Source organism: Dromaius novaehollandiae, chromosome 4 (genome assembly GCF_036370855.1).
Source record: "Dromaius novaehollandiae isolate bDroNov1 chromosome 4, bDroNov1.hap1, whole genome shotgun sequence".
Classification (NCBI taxonomy): Eukaryota; Metazoa; Chordata; class Aves; order Casuariiformes; family Dromaiidae; genus Dromaius; species Dromaius novaehollandiae.
In genome coordinates, this window is record NC_088101.1 from 86,315,814 (window position 1) to 86,342,915 (window position 27,102).

General features: G+C 58.8%; 1 protein-coding gene and 1 long non-coding RNA gene across 7 annotated transcripts in view; one reads left to right on the forward strand and one right to left on the reverse strand.

Moving 5' to 3' along the window:
• Positions 1–3,306: 3,306 nt before the first annotated feature.
• Positions 3,307–27,102, forward strand: part of RAB11FIP5 (RAB11 family interacting protein 5) — a 39,876-nt gene continuing 16,080 nt past the window's right edge. For 3 of the 6 annotated variants that reach the window (XM_064511660.1, XM_064511661.1, XM_064511662.1), the window contains exons 1-3: positions 3,307–3,816; positions 14,303–14,742; positions 16,126–16,861. In XM_064511660.1, the coding sequence (XP_064367730.1) occupies positions 3,449–3,816; positions 14,303–14,742; positions 16,126–16,861 (1,544 nt within the window). In that variant the 5' untranslated portion in view covers positions 3,307–3,448. The other 3 variants (XM_064511664.1, XM_064511665.1, XM_064511663.1) reach the window with 3 other exon arrangements.
• Positions 17,919–21,325, reverse strand: LOC135328329 (uncharacterized). The gene is made up of 3 exons (XR_010389171.1): positions 21,193–21,325; positions 20,329–20,524; positions 17,919–19,035 (listed from the first exon to the last, which is right to left on the reverse strand). It is a non-coding gene; the product is annotated as an uncharacterized LOC135328329 (long non-coding RNA).

The following is a 27,102-nucleotide window of genomic DNA, read 5'->3' on the forward strand; positions in this document are numbered from 1 at the left end:
GCTCGGAGGCCAAATCCCGGCTCGGCGGCGGGCCGGGACCCCGCGGCCCCGCGTTAATGCGGGCGGGGGACGAGAGGAGTCGAGGGGAGCCGGGGAGCGGAGCAGAGGGCGACGGGGGCGAGGAGCAACGCGGTCACCGGGGCACCGAGAACGACGGGGAGAGATAATCAGGCGGGAGAAAAAGAGGGAGAAACAATCAAAAGAAGGAAAAATAAAGGGCAGATGATGCTCAGGGATAAGAGGAGGCAGCGGGGGCGGCTGGGAGCCGGGACCCCGCGAGTAATTGGATTTGGGGCCGCGTTGGCAGCGATAAGCGGTTCCCTGTGCCGGTATTTTTGTGCCCATTTTGGGGGGGTGTTTTATTGGGGGGTTATAGGGGACCTCGGGTGCCTGCTGCATCCTTGCCGGTGGGGTCAAAATCAAGGAAAAACCCTTCCAGGGCAGAAAATAACATGTCGCTGAGGGTTTTTTCCCCGCTTTCTGCAGGTACCGCCGGCAGCGGGGGGGTTTGTGCCCCCCCCCGCGCTGCCTCTCCGGGGCTCCCTCCCTCTGCAGCGCAGCGGCGAGGGGCCAAAACGCCCCAAAACGAGGTGCCCCCCCCCCCCCGGTCCCTGCCCAGGTGCTTTCGCGGCGCCGCCGAGCAGAACGAGCTGCCCCGGGGTGGAGGAGGAGGAGGAGGAGGAGGAGGAGGAAGAGGAGGAAGGGCCGCGATGGCCCCGATAGAGCAGGGCTCCCTTGTCCCCCCCCCCGGCCCGGCGGCACCGAAACCGCCCTTATCTCGCCCGCATCGGCCGCCGCCGCCGCGGGGCCGCGATGGGGCCGCGATAGCGCCGCGCCGCCACCGGCGCGACCTTGCCGGGGGGCCGGGGGGGGGGGCTCGGTTGGCCCCGGTTGCTGCCCCCCCCCCCCCCCCCCCGGGCAGGTTTAATGAGGCTGCTAAAAAGGGGGATTAGAGGCGGCTTTTATGGGCGCGCTCGGCCGCGCCTCGCTGCGTTTCCTTGCGGCTAGTTAGTAATTTTGGGGATGGGGGGGCTGCTACTCCGGGGGGCCGTGGGAAAACACCCCCCCCCCCGCCGTTAAATTTCCCGGTTTTAGCAGTGCGGCCGGCGGGCGGTGCTGGCGGCCCGGCCTCCGCGGAGCAGCCCCAGCGCGGCGCCGCTTCTCCCGGCGGCCCGAGGCCGCATCCTGCAACCGGGCAAACCGGCGGCGCGGGGCTGCGGCAGCGAAGGCTGCGCACACACGCACAGCCACGTACACCCATGTACACCCACGCACAGCCACGCACACGCGCGGACCTGCTCGCAGGAGCACGCACTCCCATGCACACGCATGCAAACACGTGCAAAGCGGGCACACGCATGCACAGACCTGCATGCAAGTGCATGCACACCCATGCCAGCACCTGCACATGCATGCACACCCATGTACACCCATGCACATATACACGCATGCAAGCGCGTGCACATCCTTGCACACACACACATATATACGCGCATGCAAGCGCGTGCACATCCGTACACATCCAGGCAAGCACGTGCAAACCAGGCACACACAGGCACATGAACATGTGTGCAAGTGCATGCACACCCATGCAAGCACGTGCACATCCATGCACACCCATGTGCATGCATGCAAGCACATACACACCCCTATACATCCATGCAAGCACATGTAAACCAGGCGCACAGATGCACACATACACACGCATGGAAGCACACGTAGACCAGGCACACACATGCACATGCATGCAAGCACATACACACCCCTATACATCCATGCAAGCACATGTAAACCAGGCACACAGATGCACACACACACACACGCATGGAAGCACACGTAGACCAGGCACACACATGCAAACACATGCACACGCATGGAAGCACATGCACACCCATGCAAGCACATGCACACCCATTAACATGCATGCAAGCGCATGTACATCCAGGTACACCCATGCAAACACATGCACATCCATGCAAGCACATGTAAACCAGGCACACACATGCACACACATACACACGCATGGAAGCACATGCACACCTATGCAAGCACATGCACATCCATGCACACCCATGTACATGCATGCAAGCACATGTAAACGAGGCACATGCATGCACACACATATACAGGCATGGAAATGTGTGCACTCATGCATGCACATATACATGCATGGAAGCACATGTAAACCAGGCACATGCATGCACAAACACATGCATGCAAATGCATGCACACCCATGCAAGCACATGCACATCCAGGCACACCCATATACATGCATGCAAGCACATACACACCTGCACACATGCATGCAAGCACATGTAAACCAGACACATCCAGGCACACACACATATACATGCATGCAAGTGCATGCACACTCATGCAAGCACATGCACATGCAAGCACATGTACATCCAGGCACACGCATGCACACAGACATACACACGTGCATGCACCCAGGTGTGTGCCCCCCTCCTGGTTTGCCCCTGCCGCAGGCCTGCAGCAGCGCGGCAGTGCGCAGCCCCTGCCCAAGGGCTGAGCTGGCCGCCTGCAGCTCGGCTGCACTGGCAAAGCCACCCACTGTGGCCTGGGGGTTGGTGCGAGCGGGGGCAGCTCGGGGGCTCTGTGCACACCGCAGGCAGGCCCTGGCCTCCAGCGCCCCGTCACTGACCCACCCACTGCCAGCGCCGCGCCAAGCCCTTGCTGGCCCCGGCTCTGTCCGGTGCAGGGCCCCAGGATGGCCCAGCCGGCTGCAGAGCCCGGTGCCTGCGCAGCAATGCCAGGCAGGGGCTGGGGGGGCCCGCTCCGTGCGTGCACTGCCCTGCAGTCCCGGTGCACCCCCGCTGCACAGCCCCGGGGCACGCACTGCCCCGCAGTCCCGGTGCAGGGTCCTGAGACATGCATTGCCCTGCGGTCCCGGTGCACGGCCCGGGGGCACGCATTGCCCCGCAGTCCCGGTGCACCCCGGTGCATAACCCGCCCGGTGCACAGCCCCGGGGCATGCACTGCCCCGCACTCCCGGTGCATATCCCGCCCGGTGCACAGCACTGCCCCGCAGCCCCCGGGGAACCGCCCGGCGCCCGTACCAGCCGCTGCCCCGCCCGGTGCCCCCCTCGCCCCGCCCGCGCTCCCCGCCGCCCGCACCGGAGGCAGGAAAGGGGGCGTGGCCAGCGCGGGGGCGTGGCCTCGACAGGGGGCGGGCACGGGGCGTGGCCGGGGCTGGGGGAGGCGTGGCCGGGACTGGGGGAGGCGTGGCCGGGGTTGGGGGAGACGTGGCCGGGACTGGGGGAGGCGTGGCCGGGGTTGGGGGCGTGGCCAGCGCGGGCGGGGCGGGGGGGGCGGGCGGCCGTGGCGCTCCCCTGCCGCCCGGCTGCGGCAGCGGCGGCGGCGGCGGCGGAGCAGGGCCCGGCCCGGCCCGACCCGACCCGACGGGAGCCGCATCGCGGCGGCGCCATGGCCCTGCTGCGGGCGGCGGCGCTGCCGGCCGAGGGCGGCCCGGCCTGGCTGCCCACGCACGTCCAGGTGACCGTGGTGCGGGCGCGCGGCTTGCGGTGCAAGGGCGGCGGCAAGCCGGGCACCAGCGACGCCTACACCATCATCCAGCTGGGCCGCGAGAAGTACAGCACCTCGGTGGCCGAGAAGAGCCCCGGCGACCCCGAGTGGCGCGAGGAGTGCTGCTTCGAGCTGCCGCCCGCGCCCGCCGCCTGCGGCCTGCTGCTCACCGTCATGCACCGGGCGCTGGTGGGCATGGACCGCTTCCTGGGCCAGGCCCTGGTGCCGCTGGAGCCCGCCCTGCGCCCGGCCCGCGCGCCCGACCAGCGGTGAGTGGGCGCCCGGCGGCGGGTGGGGTGGGGTGGCGCCGGGCTCGCGTGCGGCCTGGACGGGGTGTCGCGGGGCACGGGGCATCCCAGGGTCCATGCGTGACCTGGGAGGGGTGTCATAGGGCATAGGACACCCCAGGATCCGTGCCTGACCTGGGAAGGGTGTCATGGGACATAGGACACCCCAGGGTCCATGCCTGACCTGGGAAGGGTGTCATAGGGCATAGGACACCCCAGGGTCCATGTGTGACCTGGGAAGGGTGTCATAGGGCATAGGACATCCCAGGGTCCATGCGTGACCTGGGAAGGGTGTCATAGGGCACAGGACATCCCAGGGTCCATGCGTGGCCTGGAAAGGGTGTCATAGGGCATAGGACATCCCAGGGTCCATGCATGGCCTGGGAAGGGTGTCATGGGACATAGGACACCCCAGGGTCCATGCATGGCCTGGGAAGGGTGTCATAGGGCACAGGACATCCCAGGGTCCATGCATGTCCTGGGAAGGGTGTCATAGGGCACAGGACATCCCAGGGTCCATGCATGGCCTGGGCAGGGTGTCATAGGGCATAGGACACCCCAGGGTCCATGTGTGACCTGGGAAGGGTGTCATAGGGCACAGGACATCCCAGGGTCCATGCATGGCCTGGGAAGGGTGTCATAGGGCATAGGACATCCCAGGGTCCATGCGTGACCTGGGAAGGGTGTCATGGGACATAGGACACCCCAGGGTCCATGTGTGACCTGGGAAGGGTGTCATAGGGCATAGGACATCCCAGGGTCCATGCATGGCCTGGGAAGGGTGTCATAGGGCACAGGACATCCCAGGGTCCATGCATGGCCTGGGAAGGGTGTCATAGGGCACAGGACATCCCAGGGTCCATGCGTGACCTGGGAAGGGTGTCATAGGGCACAGGACACCCCAGGGTCCATGTGTGACCTGGGAAGGGTGTCATAGGGCATAGGACATCCCAGGGTCCATGCATGGCCTGGGAAGGGTGTCATAGGGCATAGGGCATCCCAGGGTCCATGCATGACCTGGGAAGGGTGTCATAGGGCACAGGACATCCCAGGATCTGTGCGTGACCTGGGAAGGGTGTCATAGGGCATAGGACACCCCAGGGTCCATGTATGGCCTGGGAAGGGTGTCATAGGGCATAGGACACCCCAGGGTCCATGTATGGCCTGGGAAGGGTGTCATAGGGCATAGGACATCCCAGGGTCCATGCATGGCCTGGGAAGGGTGTCATAGGGCATAGGACATCCCAGGGTCCATGCATGGCCTGGGAAGGGTGTCATAGGGCATAGGACATCCCAGGGTCCATGCATGGCCTGGGAAGGGTGTCATAGGGCACAGGACATCCCAGGATCTGTGCGTGACCTGGGAAGGGTGTCATAGGGCATAGGACACCCCAGGGTCCATGTATGGCCTGGGAAGGGTGTCATAGGGCATAGGACATCCCAGGGTCCATGCATGGCCTGGGAAGGGTGTCATAGGGCACAGGACATCCCAGGGTCCATGCATGGCCTGGGAAGGGTGTCATAGGGCATAGGACATCCCAGGGTCCATGTATGGCCTGGGAAGGGTGTCATAGGGCATAGGACATCCTAGGGTCCATGCATGTCCTGGGAAGGGTGTCATAGGGCATAGGACACCCCAGGGTCCATGTATGGCCTGGGAAGGGTGTCATTGGACCTGGGATGTCACAGGGTCTGTGTGTGTCCTGAGAAGGGTGTCATGGGACCTAGGACATCACCAGGCCCATGCATGCCCTGGGCAGGGTGTCAAGGGACATATGACATCACCGGGTCCATGCATGTCCTGGGCAGGGCGTCATGGGGTGTAGGACATCTCAGGGCCTCTGTGTGTCCTGGACGGGGTGTCACAGGGCACGGGGCATCCCAGGGTCCATGCGTGTCCTGGGAAGGGTGTCATGGGACATAGGACATCCCAGGGCTTGTGTGTGTCCTGGGCAAGGCATCATGGGGTGTAGGACATCACAGGGCCCATGCATGTCCTGGGCAGGGTGTCACAGGACAGCAGAGGGTTGTTGTGTGCCCCAGGAAGGGTGTCATGGGGCATAGGACATCCCAGGGTCCGTGTGTGTCCTGGCCAGGGTGTCGTGGGGCACAGGGCATCGTGGAGCCCCTCCACGCCTTGGGAAGGGGATGGGGTGTCACGGGGTCCACGTGTGACCTGGGAAGGGCATCACTGGGGACATGCATCATCTTTGGGGCCGTGCACGTCCCCGGGTGGGTGCCACAGGGGATCACGGTGTCACAGGGTCCGTGCACGGCCCAGGAAGGGAGTTGTGGGGGGCATCACGGGGTCCGTCCTTCTCCCAGGAAAGGAGGCCCGGGGCATAGGGTGCCCTTCCGGTGGCTCCGCGGCCCCCGCCGGCGCTCCGGGGCCGGCGCCGCTCCTCCGCCCCTCGCCCCAGCCCGGCACCGCTGCAGCGTGAATCGCCGTTCTGCCTCCTTTCCCCAGAACGGTTAAAGGAAAGAGGAAAAAAAAAAGGGTTTCTAGCATTTGCCAGGCAGAGAAACACAGGAATGTGGATGGAATTCCTTTAGGGAAGAAGTTTGCTGAGGTTTGCTCCGGGGAAGGCTGGGCGCTTGGCAGGAAGCACGGCCCCGCTCCGGGAGAGCGGGATTAGCCTGGAAAAAGGGGCCGGGAGGACTTTCCCGGGGGTAAACGCGGTCGAAACGTGCCCGAAAACGTAACCCCCGAGGCGCTGTCTGAGCATCCCCCCCCCCACTCCCCCCCGTCGCCCTGCCTTTATTTTGCTTTTATTAGCGCTGCCGGGAGAGTGGGTGGTGTCGGAGGAGTCGGGTCTGGATTCGTGGGGCCTAATTCAAAACAGGCTCCTGGGGGGGGGGGGGGAAGAGAGCAGAGCTGGGGGCCTCCACGATGCCGGGGTCCCGCCGGGGCGCGGAGGGAACCGCTGGTGGAGAGCTTGCTTCTCCCTCCCGTCTCCACCCCGTGCCGCTTTCCAGGACCTCCTCCGCGGCGCTTGCTCCTGGGTGTAAAACTGCTGCCGGCTTAGGAAAAGGGCTCGGTTGCTGGCGTGCTGACCTTGTTCCCGTTTTCCTGCTGATTTTTGTTGCGCGGAAACGTCGCCAGCAGTGATCTTCATCCTTGTTTTTCAGCTCAGCGGAAAATGTTCCGTCAAACTTGGACTCTTCTCTAGGAACAAGGCCGTCAGCCAGGGTCCGGCGGTGTTTATTAGCTGTCTCATCCAGCTCAATGTCACAGTGGTTTCAGTGTTTTGCCTGCGAGAAAATCAGCTCTCGGATGTGCGCAAGAGCATCACAGCCTGAGAGCCCCCACGGCCTCTTTGGGCATCCCCGGAGATCCCAAGCCACCTCTGCTGTGCTCAGCCATCTCCAAGGCTTGGGGTTGGCGGTGTCACAGCACGCAACATCAGTTTACCACTTCGCGCTTGTGCCATGTAGCCCTGTTATTTCTAACCAGTGTCTTCTACTTCCCTGTTGATCAAGACGGCTTTTACCCAAGGCTGTGGTCTGCACTGACGGTGGTGGGATGGCTTTTTTGGCCGTCTATGTTGACGATGGTGAGATGGCTTTTGTGGCCAGCTATGTTGACGGTGGTGGAATGGCTTTTTCGTCCATCTATGTTGACGATGGTGGGATGGCCTTTCCAGCCAGCTACGCTGACAATAGTGGGATGGCTTTTTTGGCTGTCTATGTTGGCCGTGGTGGGATGGCTTTCTTGGCCACCTATGCTGATGGTGGTGGCATGGCTTTTTTACTAGCCTTTCAGATCCTTTGCCCTCGTGCTTGCTGGGTAGACCTCTGGTTGGTTCTCCTCCTGCCTGGTGGTGCTGGTGCCTGGTGGAGGGCTCCTGGGCGAGATGTCCTCCGCTCTCCGAGGGGGGACGTATCTGGGTCGCTGTCGTGTGTCTCTAGGCAACGTTCCTTTGCTGGTCCAGTGCCGAGCTTGTCCTTCTCCAGCGTCCTGAGGCCCGTGCACCTGCTGGGCACGATGCTTTTTTGTCAGCTTGGTGTGCAAGCACGTGGCTCCTGGAGCTGGGTCTTCATGGAGAGCAAAAGTTAAGGCTTTGCAGCACCGGATCCTGCGGGATGAGGGGAGAGTAAATGCCGGAGAGGAGTCTTGGTTCCTGGCTCTGGGTGTTTCCTGCGGTGACTTGCAATCGCCCTCTGCTCGCTGGCTGCTGCCTCGGACGGAAGCAACGGCGGCAAGCGGCCTCCGGCGCCTCTGCAGCGGGGAGCTTCTCGTGCGCAGGCGTTCGCCTTGCAAAATCAGCCCAGGTCTCCAAAGTCCTCTGTGCTGCAGCTCCTCTTGCCGTCCCCTTGCTCCTTCCCTCCCCGGAGGGGCTGGGACGGGCGTCTAGTGAGCTGCGGGTGGGTGATAAGGGGAGAAGGGTGGCTCGGGGCGAGGACTTCTCGGAGCGTCGCACGTCCTCCTGCAGCCTCGGCATCTCCCCCTGCTCCCGGCCGCCATGGGAGCTGCTCGGGGTTTGGGGACCTGCTCGGGGTTTGGGGACCTGCTCCCTTTTCCCCCCGGCACGGCGGGGTAGAGGCTGGCAAGCTGTTTTGGGCCGATTCAGCCTGGTCTTTGCATCTTCTCTCCCTCCCCTGCGGCGTCTGCGCCGGGGACGGCAACGTGCAAAAGGAGGCAATCGGGGCAGCTTGCTGCTGGCTTCCAGGATTGGTGCCTTTTTCCGTCCTTTTCCCTTTTTCGCGTGTGTGACTCATGCCTGGGAGTGGGTCGCAGCGTTTGCTGCCACGATGAATGAACAATCGATGCGTGAGCTATTGCCAAAGCGCTTTTTCAGCTGGTATTTTAAGCCGCGCGGAGCCCTTGGAGCTGGTTTCCCTTCCCGAGCGAAGGCGCCGCGTCTCCGCCGCCGTGTTTATCCCTGGGCGTCAGGTTCTCCATGCAAACCCTGCCGTAACGCCCTGCCCAGCTGGAAGTGGGAAAGGATTTGTGGCAAAACCCTGCTTTTTTCTGCCCCAGGAGCAGGAGCACCAGCACCGGGGGAACGTGCGGTGCAGCTCCTCGGAGCCGGCCGCGCTTTGCAATCCCGCAGACTTGGCCCTGGGGTTTTGGAGAGTGGCCGCAAACAGGCCGGTTCCCAATGCCGGGTTTGCGGCTCTCTCCATGCCGTCCCCTTCGGAGGATGCAAACATTTTGGAGGGCCGGAGCAGAAGCAAATACAGCTGAAGACATCAGGTCTCCTGCTAGTGTCTCCTCCGTTCATAAATGTTTTATGCTCCATCTTGCAGCTGCTTAAATCTTCCCTCTCCTCCCCTTCCTCCCTGCCCTCCCTCCTCTAGGGAGCCTCTGATTTTCAGCCTAAATCGATTCACAGCAAAGTCGCCCACACGCGGGGCTGGGGGACACGTGCCAGGAGCACACGTGCTTCATCTCTGTCGTCCCCCGTAGCGAGCGCTCGCTCGAGCGGGTTGGTCACGCCGAAGCTGGCGTTCGCTCGACGAACGGGGCAGAGTCCCCCCGTTTGCAGCGCGTCGAATTTTCTCATGAGCTGCGGGGGTTTGGGGTTTCTCGAGTTTGTTTCCAAGCAAATCCTGGAGGAAGGTTTGGAGAGATGAAGCTCTTTCCATCTGACGCTCCCGAGCCCTCTCTTCCCCATCCATAGGGGAGTCAGCCTGTATTTATTTTCCATCTGTGCTTTTAGCAGCTCACAGGGTTCACCTTGCAAAATAGGGCATCCAAAACCAACACGAAACGAACCTACGCTGCAGAAAAGCTTCCCGGCGCCGGTGGGGGAAGCTGCGGGTAGAAACGCGAAGCCAGACGAGAAGCACAGAACTCCCCGGGGCCGGGTTGTTTTCCGCCCCGCGCTTCTCCACGAGGTGAACTTCCTTCTCGTCCTCGGCGCTGGGCTTCCGCGGGGCTGGCCGTGTCCCGTCGCGGGGGCACGTGCCCCTTCCCCTGCACGCGTTCCCCCTTTTATTGTCCCCTTTTTTGGGTTGCCCTTGCTGCGCTCGCCGGGCAGCTCCTGGAGCTCTGGGCCGCCCTGGTGTCTCTGTTGCTCTCTGGGCCTCGGTAGCCTCTAATTAAAGGCTCGCGGCTCCTTTCGCGAGCAGGGCTGACCTTGTTGCAGGGATGATTCAGCAGCAAAGGACAGGCTGGTGCGGGAGGAGAAGAGGCATCGGCTCTGCGTCGGGCTCTGACTCGCTCGGGAGCTGCAGCTCGGGCAGCTGAGCGTCGCGGGGCAGGAGCCCAGCTCGGTCCGAGGCGAATCTCGGCCTCCGGTCGGCATCGAACGACTCTGGGAGGCTATTGAGAAGCGTCCGACCGCAGGGCTCTGCAAACTCTCCGCTTGTGCATCCTTCCCCGTGCGTGTCTGCGAACGCCATGAGCTGTTAAGTGACTTACCTGCCCCAAGAACCCCTCCTGAACCAGTAAAGCACTGGGGCCAGTCCGGGGGCGAGGCTGGAGAACCTCTGCTGAAGGTGTCCAGAGCGTGTCAGACGGGTCCATCAGAGCGAGGTAGGTGAGGCAGAGCCTCCTCTGCCTGGGGGGTGGATGGGGATCTCGAGGACCTTAACTGGCTTCATGGGAGGGCAAGGGTGGTCCTTCTTGGAAGGACCACGTCCTCCTTGGGGAGGTCCACGTCTGCCCTGAGAGGCTGAGCGTGACGGCGCGGGGACGGGCGAGCAGGGAAACCCTGGCAGCGTCGCTCTGCTTTCGGTGCCAGCTCCTCGCTCCAGCTCCTCCGCTGTCGTGGGGGTTAACCCGTCCGGGGCGGGGTGGCTGGCGGGCAGCGTGGGACGCGGCCGGGGCACGATGCCTGCTGCTGTTCGTGAGCTGTGGGGCAGGATGGTGGTGGATATCCATGTCTCTGATACCCCGTGTGGGATATGCCGCTTCCGAAGTGCTGCTGGAAAGGTCGTAGGGGGGAAAGAGAGGTCGATGGGGGAAAGGGGCCGTCTGGCTAAGGAGAGAGCTGGTTCTGTTAAGGGTTGGCTCCGTGTCCCTCCTGTTGTCCCAGCCGCTTGGCTTCCAGTCCTGGAGATGCTGGGACAGCCCAGTGCGGACCAGCTCTGCGATAAGCCCAACCAAACCTTCTTACTAATGGAAGAAGCCGTCTTCTGGGTGGCCCTGTAATCCGGATACCCAAACTGATGTTTCCTGGAGCACTGCTTTACTGGGGGATCCCCTAAAACGGTGCTCGTTGACCTGCTGAGGAAGAGTTTTCCCAGCCTCGTTCATAGCTGCCTTTGGCACAGCAGCTCCTAAGGGGCAGGTAGACCTCAAGGTCTTGCGGGTTGTCCGAGCCGCCTCCGGGCAGTCGGGGTGGGACGTTGAGCATCTTTGTGGCTGTCCTCGAGGTGACCGTCCCGTGGTGGCCCAGGGAACGTGGTGGGACCATGCCCTGGTGGAGCTGCCTGCCGGGAGGCTCCCCGGCCTGGTACGCTGAGCGTTTTGCCGCGATTTCACGTGACAACCCATCAGGTTTGTCAAGCGGATGCTGGGCTGCGAGGGGGGAAGCACTGGCGCGTGTCCTCCAGGTCCCTGGAGGCCTGGAGCTCCACGCGAGCGGCCTCGACGAGGGAGGCCGGGACGAGCCGGGTGCTGACCCCGGGGCAGAGCCGTGCCGTCAGCATCCCCCGCGACGCCGCTTCCCCTCGTTAATGAACAGCTCCAGCCCGCCTGTTTTTATGCCTTTTTTTCCCTTTGCTCAGCACCGCCTCTGACTTTCCGGAACGGGATGCCGCTGTCGGACGGGGAAGCGCGTGCTGTCGTGGAGTCGCACCAGCGCCTTGGGCTCCGCTCCCGCTGCCTCCCTCTGCGCTCCGGTCCCAGCAAAGGCAAAAATAGCCGCTTCCCGGGAGCCCTCCGAGAGCTCGGAGGGGCCCCCGGCTGCTTCCCCTTTCCGGGGCGTCTGCTGGGAGTTTTCCGTTTGAGGTTTCCTCTCCGGCGCTGGGTGCTGGGGCACGTTGCTGCTTCCTTCCCCGCGGAGGCCCCGGGGCCCCGCGTCAGCTCGTTGCTCGCCCTGCGGCTCGTGTCCTCGAGCTGCTGGAGCTGCCCTCCTTGGAGGGCTTGCGCTGGAGATGCCTCCAAGCAGGCTGGGCTCTCCGTGGGGTCCAGGCCAAGGTGGCTTCGCAGGAGCATCCCCTCGCAGCGGAGGTGGGCAGCAGCCGGCGGATGCAAAGCCGCAGCTCTCCGCGGCTGCAGCAGGTTTCATCCTCAGGTCCGTGCTCAAGGGCGGAGCGGTTCGGAGGTGCAGATTTGGGGGGCCGAAAGCAGCCAGGCTTGCGAGCAGCCCCGGGCTTTGGAAGGTCGTAGCAGCCGCGTTGAGCCCTGTTGGGTTGCCGCCGGCGCGAGCTCGCCCCGCTGCTTCGGCAGCTCTCCCCGTGCCCCGCGGGTGCCACGGACCTCTTTCCTCATCATATAATCCAGTTACATTCAGAGCCTTTGCTCTGGGTCTGGGTTTAGCCGAGAAGTCATCTGCTGCTGGCTCAGGCCTGGGAAGACTCTCGTGCACACAGAAGCATCAGCCGGCTGCGTCAAAGCGATCGCGTCCCCTCCGAGCTGGGGGATGCTCGTGGCATTGCGACGGTGGCAGCTGCTGCTGCACCGTAATAATCTTCCCTTACTCGGCACGTCGCGGCGGTGCCGGCTCTCCTGGGGGCTTGGAGGGCTTTGCTGCGCTAAGTTTTCCAAATCCAGAAGCTCCTGGCTGGGGCTTCCCACCAGATGCAGCTTGTGGAAGAAGTGCGTAGGGAAATGGAGGGGTTTGGGATGGGGTTAGCAGTGGAGAGGTGCCGCAGGAATGGCAGCAGGGCTGTGGTTTGTGGTGCCGAAACCCGCCCCGGTCCCGCTCGCGTGGCACGTCCCGGCCGGCTGCGCGCTCGGCCGCCTTCCCCGTGTTCTTCCTACGGGAATTGGTTTAAAAGTTAAAAAAAAAAAGGCATGGAAACACTTAATACTCCCAGACACTCCCACCGTGCCGTAAACTTAGAGCTCTGCCTAAAAACAGTGCTCTCCCCTGTTCGATTAACCTTAATGTCCCCAGTGATGCAGGAGGTGGGAAGGGAGATGCCCAGTCTGTGTCGATGGAGCGGAGGCAGCGCGGGGCTTTTGCAGGCTGTCCCATCGTGCCGAGAAGCTGCTGCCTTTCCTTAGGTTGATCCATGCCGATTTTCCCTTTTTTTCCCCACGGGATGGTGTAAGACATCGAAAGCGCTGGCGTGATTTTTCCCGTTACCCGGTTCGGCCGCGAGCCTGCTCCTCTTTCCCCGGCCGCATCCCGGCCGTTTGGGCGGCTCTCGCTCTGTGCCCACGCGCCGTTCCCCGGGATCGCCCACCTTCGGCGTCCGGACCATCGCGGTGGGTTTTGGGGCAATATTGGGAAAGCCTCCCTGATCCGGTCATGTCCTTAGCAGGACAAGAAACTTCTCGGGAACTCGGTTTGCGTTTTCTCCTCACCCTGTTGCTTTCAGCGCGGTTACACCCATCTCCATTCACATTTTCCTTCCCTTTTTTGGGGATGACTTCACCCTTCCAGTGCGCTCTAACAAGCGGGTGCGAAATACAGCTGAGGTTTTTCTTTAGTTTTTTAACAAACCTTTGGGAAATTGTTCCATTTACAGGCCTAGAAATTTCTTCCAACTTCTTTTACGGACCTACACGTTTCCTTTTGACTCGTTAAGGGGAATTTTAATGTTTTGATCCAGGAAGGGTCAGTTGTTTCCCTTACAGCGTGATTTGGAGAGTTATAGTGGATACATATAGTTGGAGCTGCAACTTTTTTACCTGCCTCGTCAATGGCTTTAACCTTTAAAGAGAAATTTGCACTGAAAAATAAGAGGCGGTTCACGGTGCTGCTTCAGCAGGGACCGAGTGGCTATTTCAGATGTTCCCCTAAAACCTCAGTTATCTTCTAAGGGGCTTTCCAGCGGACGAGGACGCTTTGGGGCACTCTGCAGCCTCTTTCAGGGTGAGATGGAGAGGGTCTGGAATAGAGTTATTTAAATGGCTGTTGTTTGGTGCCACTGACTCCGACTTGAAAGGATTTGTTCTGAGTCACCGACTCGTAAATATTTAAAAAGCAAGCACAGAGCGCCTTCTTTTTTTAAACATGGGCTCACGACGCGTCAACTGATCGTATAAAAATCTGGCCACCGCTAACCTGCCCTCGAAGTGCACGGCGGTGTCTGACAGCCTTGGTTAAAGGGTCTGTGCCGGGTTCCTCGGTGGGGCTGCCGGTGGGACGGGGCCGGAGGCAGAGCTGCCACGAAGCGGTCGCGGTTCGGCGAGAGGTCTGGCCCTGGATGCCACCTCCGTGCTGGGGGTTTGGGTGTCTGCGAAGTGGCAGGGGTTGAGCAGGCATCGCCCAGGGGAGCAGGAGCGGGTCCCAGATGATTCCAGGGATGCTCCTACCAGTCCCACCAGCCTCCTCCAGGCCGTTCTGGCTCGTGGCGCTTGGCAGTAACAGAGGGACCTTCTCCTTTCTCTTCTGTCCGGCTCCAGGTGGCACAAGCTACACTCCAAGGCTGGCAAGAAGGAGAAGGAGCGTGGCGAGATCGAAGTGAGCATCCAGTTCACGCGCAACAACCTCACGGCCAGCATGTTCGACCTGTCCATGAAGGACAAGCCGCGGTCGCCCTTCGGCAAGCTGAAGGACAAGGTGAAGGGCAGGAAGAAGTACGACCTGGAGTCGGCCTCTGCCATCATCCCCAGCAGCATGGGCGCCCTCGACATGGAGGATGACTATGACATTGGGGGCAAGAAGTCCAAAGTCAAGGGCTTCTTCCTGAGGAACAAGCTTCGCAAGTCTTCCTTGACCCAGTCCAACACCTCCCTGGGATCCGACAGCACCATCTCTTCTGCGAGCCTGGGCATGGCCGTAAACGCTCCCGAGGTAACCAAATCCCCGAGCAGACACAGCAGTCTGTCCACGGAGCGCTCCGGTAAGAGGATAACGGTTTTAATCTCCCCCCTTTTTCTTTCTTTCCTTCGTAACGGGCTGCTAAGGCTCTCCCGCAAATCTGTTAACTAATTGCTTACAGTGTCCTGCACAAACCCTCCGGGACCTGCGCGCCGGCAGGGACGGGAGGAGACCTCTGAGGTTTGGGGGCTGATGCTGAGCGTGGGCTGGAGACCTTCTCGGCGGTGCTGGTTGCACTGATGGCAGCACGCCCCAAGCCTCGCCGCAGCCCCGTGAGGGGTCGGCTGTGACCTAGGGGGGTAGTTTAGGACCAATTCTCCTCGGTCGGTGAAAACGTCTCCGACGGGAGCTTGGTGCCACGAACAGGGCCTTCCCCTCCGCCTCCCAAAAGCAGGCTGCTAATGCCCCGCCGCAGGAAGCCTCCCGGGGAAGGCGGAGCGGAGCGGAGCGCGTTGCTGCCGCGCTGCGCCGCTGCCCTGCCGTCTAACGAGACGCCTCCGGCTTGGACGCAAAGTCGAAGCAGTGACCGGTTCCCGGTGATTAAAGCAGTCTGAGCTCTTGGCTCTCAGACAGTGATTTGCAAACAAAAAAGGCCCTTGTAGTGCGTTAATTCCGGCCGTCCCTTGAAAACAAAATATATAATTAAATGATTTTGTTGGCTAGAGACGGCAAATTCCCGCGCTGGGTGGGAGTCGCTGGGTACGTGCTGCTGCTCACTGCGTTCGTGAAGCCGCCTGCTCGGTGCCTCCTGGTGCTGCTGGGCGACATTGCCGCGGACGCCCCTGGAGAGCGGACGGAGGCTCTGGTTTGGCCCCGTTCATCCTCGCGCCGTGGTGAAGGAGGCAGAATCTCTCCGACTAGGAAGGGGGATGAGATGTGCGTCACCTCGTGTCCAGGCAGCTCTTCCAAGTGGGGTCACCAAATGCTGAACGAAGCAGCAGCTGCAAGGTCAGGCCATGGGCGGGCAGGTGCAGGAGCTCCGGACTTACGTTATGCCTGTTGGAGTGGAGCTTAGAGGCTCATCGTCTTTTATTCAACGCAAAATTTTAAACCACACTTAAGCATAAGCCCTTTAAGAAGCTTTTGGATGGTTTCTTGCATTTTCTTGCCTTCTCAGATCCTCTCAGACTAGGGTTTGGTCATCTTATAAAGACTGCTGTCTGGATCCGGCACGGGGAGGTGATGTGCTCGGGAGGGTGCTGTGGAGCTCGTATAGCCACATGCTTGTGACCTGCACTTCGTACTTCCAGTGACTTAATTCTGGTAGAGCCTGGGAGGGAGCAAGCTGGGGTAATTTCACAGATCCCCTCTGTGTTTGCAAGCAGAAGAGAACAGTGCTTTGTAGTGCCTGTGCCCATACCCAGATGGACTCATGTGGGTTTTGTGTTTTATTCCCCCCCTTCAGTTAAAGACTACTTGCCATCTCCAAAATTGACCCACAAGAGAGCGTTCAGCGACGACGTCTCCCAGGTCAGCGCGGCACCGGAGCCGAAAGCGATCCAAAGCCTGAAGCCAAAGAACGATCCCGTGTCCCGGTCCTCTCTCTGCATCAACGGGAGCCACGTTTACAGCGACGAGCCTGCCCCAAAGAGCCCCGTGTCTGCCCCGCAGAGCTCCGCGCCGCTGTCCGTGCCCAGCGTCCCCAGAAGGCCAGAGGAGAGCTTCGGCTTCATTCCCCTCCATCCCGACTCCCACGAGGTGCCTTGGGGCATCAGCAGCTTTGAGAGGATGCAGCAGAGAGACGAGCCCAGGTTCATCCCGTCTCCTCCCAGCTTAGCCTTGCAAGAGGAGCTCAAGGTCTCCACTAAAGCCGTAACCCTCAGTAACCATCTGGGCAGAGCCAAGATGGAAGAAAACAGTCGCTTAGAGACCAAACCTACCCAGGTTGCAACACCCCTGGTCTTCTCCACGGAGGTGACAAAAGAAAAACATCCTGAGGAAATGAGGAAGGAAGACAAGAAAGCTAAGGGCAGTCTCTTCCACCACGGAGGCAAGAGCGATGCGGGGAGCAAAGGCCAGGGAGAGAAAGGGGGACCCTCCCAAGGCTCATCCGTCCAAGCGATGGCAGGTGGAGACGAAAAAAACAAGGCCAGCGGCTGGTTTGGTTCAAAGGAGCCCAAAGAGTCTCCTCAGAAACCCAGGTCAGTGAAAGGCGGGTAGGGATGTGTAGGCCATTAAGTAGCTGTCCCACCTCCGGTCTTAAATGCCTGTGTTGTTAAATGCTCTACAACATTACCTGGAGGACCGGTCCCCATTGCACCTACGTCAGACTGATATTTTAGGTCTACCAAGATAATAGTGGGGGAGATGCTTCTTTGGTGTTAGTTGTCTCCTCTCAAAGGAGAGGGAGGGTGATTTTTTGCGTGAAGGACAAACCAGGGAGCCAGGAGATCTGGATCTTCCCCTTGCTTCTGCCCCAAACCAAGTCCGTTCGCCATCCTGGGCTGTGTTTCCCGGTGGGTGGTGAAGGGAGGCATCGCCTCCGCGGGGAGTGAGACGCACCTCTGTGCGGGGGTGATGTTCAGCGTGGTGGTGCCAAGTGTTTCTGTGGCCTCAAAGTGCAGCGGGACTGCAAAGGAACATTATCCTTTCATTAGCTAAAACGCTTTCCTGGCATTCGGGGTAGGATGCGGGTTGTACTGACACGCAGTTGCTCTTTTTTATTAACATCCCACACCCTCTGCATCACCGATCTGGCCTGGGGCGTGGTGGTTTGGTAACCTGAGATATTAATATTTGTGAAGTAACTAATCCCAGCCCTGCTCTTTCCTCTTCCCATCCCACCCAGCCTTCCCTTCTCCCCGTTGTGAATCCCAATTGTTCTGGCTTAACGCGATGATTCATCCCTCTGAATCCCCGGCGCTGGGTTCGTGGCACACAAACCACGACGGGTCCGTGCCGTTTCCGTGCTGGTTTTCTGGCCCTGCAGCGAGTCCGGTGCCCGTCACGAGCCGGGGCTGGCGCGGGGACGAGCGTGCTCGCGCCGCGGTCGGGCAGCGCCGGAGGTAGCGGAGCGCGGCGGCTGCTCGTGAGCTTTGCCCCCCGCGTGTGCCGGAGGGGCTCGGCTTCGGCTCTGGCGGGGGCCGGCCTGGGTCCAGAGGTTGACCGAGAGCACGGGATGGTGTCACCATCGCTCATCAGAGGGAGAAAACGGGGTAGAAAAACGGCCGGTGAAAATAACTAGCAGTCTAGAGCTGGTTGAAGTGATCAGGTTGATTTATTACAGGGATTTTCTAATCTAGGCTGACTTTAACCTAATTTATTAAGCAGAGGGATTTTAATTCAGCGTAAGCCTCCGCTAATGAGGAAGGCACTCGGGGTTTATTTAACTGAATCAGATTCCTGCACGAGTTAAAGGAAATTGCTTGTAAAACGCTGCTCAGATGTAAGCGAGGGCATGAGTGCATCAGACGGAGCAGCGGCTCTGCAGCGAAGAAATCATCTTTGCAATTTGTAAGACGATTTCATAGTCTTCTTTAAGGGCAATAGAAAGAAGAACATGCTGCCACGGTGTCTGAACTGGGTGAGAAGTGGCTCGCGCAGAGGAGATGACGGGGAAGGGAATGGCGACGGAGCCGCGGCCGCCCAGCCGCTCCGTGGAGGAGAGACGGGCCACCTTCGCGGGGGACGAGGGCTTCCCAGGAAGGATTTCCGTCCCCAAACTGCTCCGGCAGCAGGAGGGATGAACCCGACGTCCCGGGTTGCGGTGGCTCTAGCTCCTACTCCCGTGTCTCTCGTTTCCAGGAGCCTCGAGGTGGCTGTAGCGATACGTGTCCCTCCCCGGCGCGAGCTTTGCTTCTGGGTGAGACCAGGCGACGCTGGTCTCTACTGCTCTGCTTCGGCAAGGACAGACTGTTTGCACTTTGGTTTGTTCTTCTGACGTTTTTTAGTTTTGCATTAATAAACCTGCCGTCTCCGAGTTAAATTCTAGCAGAAAAGTCACCATGTGAAAAACAAACCCATAAAACATCCCGGCGTAGCCAAGCGCTGGTTCGGGCAGGGTGCGAGGTGCCGTGAACCTACAGCAAATGTGGAGGCACAGGGTGAGCGTGATGGGGAGAAGGTATTTGGCCCTGCACAACTCCCCTTGGAGTCTTTTCATTGATAAATCAGTGAGAAACCTGAGGGTTTCTCGTTGCTTTGCAATTTTAGCAAAGCGGGAAATGTGGTTTGGAAGCGTATAAGCATGGGCTGTGCGTTGAGATGCATCACGTGAGCCGTGCCGGTCACATCGCACGGAGGGATGCCGCTGTCTCCTGGGCAGGGAGGTCTGATCCCGTCGTAAATCAGCTCCCGGACGCTTGTAGCATCCAGCCTAGGAGAAAATCGGAGTCAGTGGAGAGGCACCCGTAAAAACTATTTGTTTCTAACGATCCTGTGGTTTTTTCAGTGGCAGCTGCTGGAACCGAACCTAGGGCTGTTCCCCTCCCGTAGCGTTTTTACTCCATGTGGGTTTTTCTTTGATCTACTTCAATGCTCACAGTTTTACTTCAAACCAAGCTGGTTTTGGTTAAAGCCTCAATCTCAGCCCCCCGGAGCAGCCTCGCTGGAGGGGTTCTCGCACCCGGCGCCGAGCGGGGCTTGCGGTCGCCCCTCGCTGGACTTGGCCTCGCCGACGCCGGCCTAAAGGCACCGGCTGGGACGCGCCTTGCCTGCAACGTCGTCTCCAGCCCAAGCGACGGGGCCCGGCGGAGCGGGACGACCTCGCGGCGAGAGACCGGGGTGAGCTATGCTGCAGCGAGGCTTCCCCCTCCCGAAACTACGAGTCCTTCTGAAGCAGCACGGGCTGGAGGGAATAAACTAGCGGGAGCCCCTTTGGGGACCTTCCTAAGCATCCGAAAGGGCTTTTATTGCAAATTGGAAGGTGGGAAGTAATGAGCTTAAACTGTAGCAAGGGAGATTTAAGTTAGACATTAGGAGAAGTCTCTAACAGAGGACGGTGAAATGCCAGAGCTGCCTGGCTGGGAGGGGAGGAATCCCGGCATTTGGGGTTTCTGAGAGCAGGGCAGATGATTTTGGCAGGGGAGAACATTACAAGAAGCATTTGTCCTAGCCTAGGGCCCAGGATGGGCTCTGGGAGATGGCTGCTGAGTCTCGGTCCGTGCAAAAATGGCCTTCCCATCGTCACAGCGGGACAGATTGCCTTTAGACTTATTTTCCTGGTCCTTGAATTTTTATTTTTTTTAGCCATTAATTACAATGTCATTATTTATCTTCTTCTAATTATGTAAAACTTCTATATTTTTTATTTCATTCTCCTTCCTTACGCTGGTCTACCTCGCAGACCACGCCACCGATTCAAGTCGAAGCTGTTGAAAAATTTATTAGGTCTTGACAGTATCTGCCTTGGCTGCAGATTACACAGATGCCATCTGCAGCTTGATAATAAAATGCGTATTGTCTCTAAAGCATGCGATGGAGAAGTTAGCAGCGCTTATCTGCGGGTTTTTTATGGAGGCACATCTGCATGTGGAGGAGAAATAAGCCTGCTGCTTTTCAATTACCCGTGCAACTCGTTGGAGATCCGGAGCTGGATTAGCCTTTGCTTTGCTTCGCAGGGAGAACCTGCCTCTGTAGCAAGCAGTTTTTCCCTGCCTCTTTGACTCACCCATGGAAAGGATTATTTTTTTCTCCCCCTGCTCTTCTGCTTCTGGAAACTTTAAGTTTTCAGCTCCTGCCAGCTAACGAAGCAGAGTCGTATCACCCCCCCTTCGCCCGTCACGGATGGGTCTGGTTCAGCCTGCGGCTGAGCGTGGGGAGATGGTGTCAACAGCAGCCGTGTTTGCAGGGCTGCAAAACCCAACCTGTAATTAGTTAAAAGAGCTGTAATTAGAAAGATGCTTTATAGTCACGGTTTAAATTAGCCTGCAGCGAAGACACGCTTGGCATAGCTCGCCCTGAGCTGCTCTCGCGAAACCGCACCCTTTCTAAAATAAGGAAGCGGCTCGCTTCGGGCTGTTTTTAACTTCGGCTTTACAATGCGGCTCTGTTCTGTTACGGGCTTTTTTTTGCCGACCAAGCGGCCCCCGTTCGCAGCCCTCGCTGGCTGCCGGGGCGAGCGGCTCCCGCGCTGGCCCTGCCTTTCCGCTCCCGAACCGGCCTGAGTGGAGGTGGGGGGACGACAACGTTTGCTCTTTGGTGACTCAAATAAAAGACTGCTTGGGGTTTGTTGTTTTAGGGTTGTGTGGTCGAGAGCTGTATGCGAGGAAGAAGCTCAGCTGGTTAATTTGAGCCGAGGCCTGAGGCCAAAACAATTGGTTTAAACGTTTCTGGCGTTTCCTAGCCCGTTATCAGATCTCCGCAGGGTCTGCTTCCTGCGGCGTGGGCCGGGATGATAACGCGCGGCTGCATCTCGCGCTTGGGCAAGAGGAGGAAAGGAGGAACGGCTCCGTCGCTCTTGCAGAAGCGATTGCGTTAGTACCGCTCGCGGCTTCTGCTTCTGCAGGAGGAAGATGCAAAATCACCCCCCTACCTTGACTGTCCCTTCCCCGGTCCGTAGCCGGGATGGCCAGCAAGGAGGCCAAATCCTGCCCCCGATTCCCAATTCCTCACGCTTCGTCGTGCCCTTCCAGAAGGTTTCACACCCTGGACGGCTTGGAGGCCGCCCACCGCCAAGCCCTGCTCCAGCCGCCGCGTTTCCTATTTCAAAACTCCGCTGGCCCCAAATCTCCGAGCCGTCAGCGCGGCTCTTGGCCCCGGCACGCAGCGGGTTGCTCAGCCGTCGGGTTTGTTTTGTTTTTTTCCTGCTGAGAGGCCAAAACGCGCCTGTGAAGCGATGCCAAACAAATAAATGAGGGCAGAAAGGTATCCGCTATTTATTTTGGCTCGCAGAGCTGTACGATGGGGTATGGGAGGAGGAGGGGGGGTGAGTCAGCGTTTCAATACAGCAAAGAAAAAATCTTAAAGCAGGCTGCTGCAAGCGGAGGTTTCCCTCTAGAGGCATCCGCCGTCCTCAGCACCGGCTCCGCGGGCCGGGTGGTCCTGGGGAGGCAGGTCTGCTGCCCAAGCCCGGCTGATAATCCTTCGAACGACTGGGTGCAAACGCGGGTGAGCTGCCCATCCCCAGACATCCCAGGAGGATCCAGGGTGCTGGGCAAGGAGGTGAAACCAGCCAGGCCGTGGGGCAGCTGTGAAGGTCGTTAGCGGGGAGCTCTCATCAGGAGCCTGCAGCTGATTATGGCTCTGTGGCCATTTGGGCTTGAGCCCAGCAGAGCCCGGTGGATTGAGCCTTGGTTGCTGTGTGTGAGATGCTGCTTCAGCAGAATCATGAGGAAGGATCTTAACCTGGACTCGAGCGCTGAAGTGAGCGAGTGTGAGTGGCAGGGGTGAGTGCAGGAGCAAGTGGGAAGCTTCGTGGTGGGTGCTGCTTGCAGCTACCCTGGCCGAGATCTCAGGATTTCAGGCTGGATCTTGCTGCTTGCCTGCTTCCAAACGGTCACTGATGTAACTACGGGTGATTTAACTCCTGGGTTGTTACAGCAGGATTGCTGTGAGTGTTGCTGGAAAAGGTGCAGGAGAATGGATGGAGCTGTGCTTTCACACACGTAGTGCTGCTGTTCTTGGGTTTCCAGTGGAAAACTTGCCAAGTTTTGCCCCGTTCCAGCCAGCCACGTGCTGCAGATAAAACCCGTTTGTGGGCAGTGTGGAGTCGCCAGGCTGTGCCCTGCAGGTTGTGTGGTCAGCTCGCCCTGTGCTGCTGGTCTCAGGACAGGGATCTCTGCTTTGGTTTTTCTCCTTGCTAAAGCGGGTGTAATGGAAGTGATTTCCTGCAGTTACTGCTCTTGGCTGAGGCAGGAGGATACGTGACAGCTAGGGTTGGACGCCCCAGGAGCAAGAAGGCAGAGTTTGCAAGCTGGATATCCTCACTGTATTGTCAATTTTCATATAACTTAAAAGCACTGGGATTCGGGGATCCCCTTTTTCCTCCCCCTTCTCCAGTCTGGTTTGATGAGAGCCACGTATTGCTCGAAGCCAACTGCTTGCCTTCTTCACACGCAGGCAGCATCGTGGGCAGCGGTGCCTGCTCTGACTTCTGGAGCTTTGCTGCCTGAAAAAGCAATAGCAGCTGGGTCATGGTGCAAGTTTGGAAAGAGGAAGGAATATCTCCTAGATCTTCAGCTCTGGATGGCTAAGCCTGACCTAGCTGGCTGATCTATCAGTGCTCTTGCTTTGGAGAGTTTGAATTTGGGGGAGATTAGAGGGGAGAAAGTCAGTTTGCAGCAAGTGGCAGTGAACTGGTGCTCATGCCTTGGTGCATGTGTTCTGCTGGGGGGTCCAAGGCCACCAAATGGCCACACCGGCTTGCTTTGTGGCTGCAGGCATTTCTGCCCTCACCATCTTCTTTCATAAAGTCAGATGAATTGAGGTGTTCTCTCAGTATTAGCAGCATCCTTAAGGTGTTGTAGATGGAAAACTCCAAAAAGCGGTTGTTTTCCTTGCTAGCTGTTTTAGCATTGGCTTTGGGATGATGTAGCTTGTTGGAACAGCATTGTGCTGGCTGCCCCTGCCAGGGGGGAATCTTAGCATTGAGGTACTGGGGGGAAACGGGAAGGTTGTATCCCCAGGGCACTGTGTTCCCGTTTTGTGGTTAAGAAATTATTGCTGTCACTGCAAGTCTGGCCTTAACCTATGCAAGAACTTGGACTTCTCTTTTCTGGCCCTGAGCTGTCCCTGAGCTCTGAGACCCCGACCAGGGGCTGTGTGCGACTGCCTGGCGCATCTCACCCTGCCCTGGGGAGGTCCTACAGCGCTTTTGCTCTGCTGTGTGCAGCATCCCGACAAGTGAGTTGGCCGGTACCGGCCGGGTGTATGGAGGAGGCAGATGCTGGCAGCTTGCACAGCTGGCCACAGTGATCTTTGGATTGTGAGCAGAGACCTGTGCTATCACCAGCTGTACCATAAAACCCCACTTGGGTATCTGTCCAGCTTCACCTTAAAGCTAGCTGGCTTTCACACCCATTTCTCCACCTGCAAAAAAAACCATTTGCCAGGCCTGGCTAAAGCAGTTTAGCTGCAGCGACAGAGAATTTGGGAGAGACGGGCTGGCCTGTCCGCTCTCCCAAACGTTCATGTGCTTCTCTGCCGTGGCCTCGTGGCAATAGTGAGGATGCCCTAGATATGCTCTGAAGTGGGTCTTATGATATCTTGGGCATGCTGTGGGCAGGATGCGACCTCGAAGCGCCCTGACTTTGCACCGTGTCCAGAGAGGTTCGCTGTCAAGCACGGAGAGGCTGCTGGTCTCCTGGGGTGATCCATGCCTAAAGCCGCAGCACCTTCTCCATCAACTTCTGCCATCGCTTCTCCAGGAGGTTTTATTTTCACCGAGGAGCCAAGGCCTAAAATGCTCTGGAAGAAACAGGCCACTCGGAGCGTTAACTTCCGCGGAGCTGTGTGCCCAGCTGCCGCGATGCATTTTCCACCCTGCTGTGCTGGTCCCTGCGAAGAGCCAGCGGTGGCTGGGCTGTGCGGCGATGGGGACGGGACCAGGCTCCGCGCCACGGCCACCACTGCTGCTTTGTGACAGCAGGAGAGGGCACCCACGAGCTGTCTCTGCCTGCAGCACCAAGTGGGTGCTCAGCTGCTGATTTGAGTGGAAAAGGTTTCAGGGCTGCTTTTTGTGCCTGAATTGCTGGGTTTGCTCAGTGGTGTTTGCAGTATTGTCTGATGTGTGCTGGAGTTGACTTGGTTGCAGGCAAAGGCCCTTCAAATACCATCCATCTAATTTGGTGTCAGTTTTGGGTTAAAAGACGGTAACAGATGCCATCTCATGTGTGAAAACACCCTGGCCCAGGCTTTCCAGCTCTGGTGACAGGGTTAAAAAGTGGTTTAAAAACTGCCCTGTGGTGGGAAGGAAGAGCAGGAGACCTGAGGCTGGAGGCGCAGGAATTGCTCTGCAAGTGTCCGTCACACGTGGCAGCAGCAGTGTCACCTGGGGACAGGGACTCTGTCCTCAAAGACAAACCTCGCATGTGGCTTTGGTGGGCTGGTGGGAATTGCCTCTCCTTCTGCAGCTGCCTGCCGCATCCCCCTGATCCCGCTGCGAGGGCACAGGGTGACTCAGGGCACCCCGGGGGATCAGCCACTCGCTTGCCTGTGCATGTTACCTCCCTAAAAACTAGGCAGGAGGAGGCTTCGATGGCATCGATTGAATAAATAAGCTCCTTCCCAAGGTGCTCTGGTCCTTACGTCTTTGTACCCCTCTTAAGCCTCCCATGGGAGGTTTTGTTACGGAAACTTCATTTTTTTGAGGATGGTGAAGGTTCACAAGTCCTAATGGCCTTCTGCCTTCAACGGCAAACCACACTTGGCTCAGCCGTTTCGTGTAACTGCAGTGTGAGGGCTTCTAGGGCTTGAAACAGTGAGTTAAATAATTTTTATTTATCCATATCCCATATTTATCCTGCTCACAATCCTGCCTGCTCTGGAGACAACCACTGATGACTGCCCCTTCTCCACGTCACTAACGTTTGCCTCAAGATGGCATTTTTGCACTTCAAAATACTTCCAAGTTTTTTTTGTGACGGAACCACCCATAACAGGAGGTGCAAATTGTTGTCCAAGCAGCTTTGCCGTTTGGTTCCCTTCTGCAGCCGGTGTTCACGTGGCTTATTAAAACCTACTGCATTGGCCATGCGTCTGCTCTGCAGAGGGGAGGCTGCCCGCGTCCTGTGCAGCCCCCGGGAGCAGGGTGGTTGCGTGGCCACGTGCCGTTGTGGAAATGTGCTTCGTGGCTCGCTCACAACCGCTTGCCGGCCAGTTGCAAGTCGCAGACCACGACGGGGACGTGTCTTCCAGGCTCTCTGATGGTTGAGCTGGTTGTGGTGTTTGAGTTCATGGGGGAAAATGCAGCGCTCCTTTAGCGGAGACAGAGTGAAGTTGGAAGAGGAGAAGGGGCTTAGCAAAGGTGAGTCCTGGACGTGGTTCCTGTGTGGGGAGAAGCCTGGCTCTCCATGAAGGCTGAGTCCTCAGAGAGCCAGCCCAGGCCCCTCACCATCGGTGTGGCAGGACGGGTGGCCTGGGGTTCATAGGCAGCGTGTTGGCCATGGGTGACCTTCTGGTGTGGCTTGTGATCCCTGCAAGCAGCTTGGCTGAGGCAGGCTCGTACCATGGTGTAGCTCAAGGGCTGGAGATGGGGCACGCTGTGCGTATTGGCAAAGCAGTGCATTTCTCTTTCACAAGGACCGATGGCTGAAAATAGAGGAGAAAACTGTGTTTTCCCCCTCCATTAATTCTCCTGTAAGCGGGCACCTCACCTTTTGGCCACATCTAGGTGTGCTGTTGTGGCCAATGCAGAATGAATTAATATCTATAGCTCATTTTTTTGTTGCCAGTGCTGAGTGCCCCAACTGTGGGGCCAGGATTGGGAGGAAAGGGGGCCTGGGTGGCTCCTGGCAGTGGTGAGTCAAGGGGAAGGGGATCAGGAGGAGGAAGCCAGCACTCGGAGCACTGGCAGGGGTGTGGGACGTCCAAGCTGCGTCCTTCGTTGTGTGAAAACTTTCAGGATGGCCAACGTTTGCCTGCCTCCCCCAGCCTGGCAAAGCTGTCCTCGGTGGTGGCGAGTACGTTGATAGAGGAGTTCCCAAAAGAACAGAAAGGTCAATCTAGTCCTTTTTCACAGGCAGCAAAGAACAGGCAGCCTGACTTCAGGCTGAGTGGGAAAATAGGTCTGCAGAAGGAGATCAATAGTCTGAGTTTAGGATGTGCCAAGACCCTTCCCTCCTCTTGGGTCCCATGTGGGGATTTGGGCATCGTGGGCACTCAGGCCAGAAGTGACTTGATGAAGGGCACCTGGGGAGGTTTGGCAGAGCCGAGAACGGGGCCGGAGTCCCTTGTGTGCCAGTCCCACGTCCTGGCCACGTGCTCTGTCCCTCTCGGCTCCTACTCCTTGTTCGCTGGTAGCCACGCTAGCTCTCCCGCTTGTGGGAGAGGGAGCACCACTGCCACTGGCTTCCTGATATGTAGCCAAACACGTAACGAGACACTGGAGTAAACGGGGAAAGACTTGCTCTTGTGTGCTCTTACTGGCTTAAGGAGACCTTAGCCAAGAGCTCAGCTGGGCTTCTCATGTGCCATCTGCCCTCGGTACGCACCAACATCTGGACAAAGAATAAGCCGAGTCCTTGGGCCACGGGAGGTGGAATAAACCTCTCTAGCTCCTGAGTTTTAGGGACTGCTTGAGCAAGAAGGGGGAAACTTAGCAAACTGTTCTAAAACAAGGGCTGCTCTTTCCTTTTTGTAGTGCATGCCCTTTCCATGCATTTACTCCATAATCATTGCTCTGCCTAACAAGAGAGAAGAGTATGTATTTGATCATTGCATTGCTTTGAACTGAAGCGTTTGTAGTGTATGTGGTGTATGCTTACAGCACTGTCACAGCATTAAC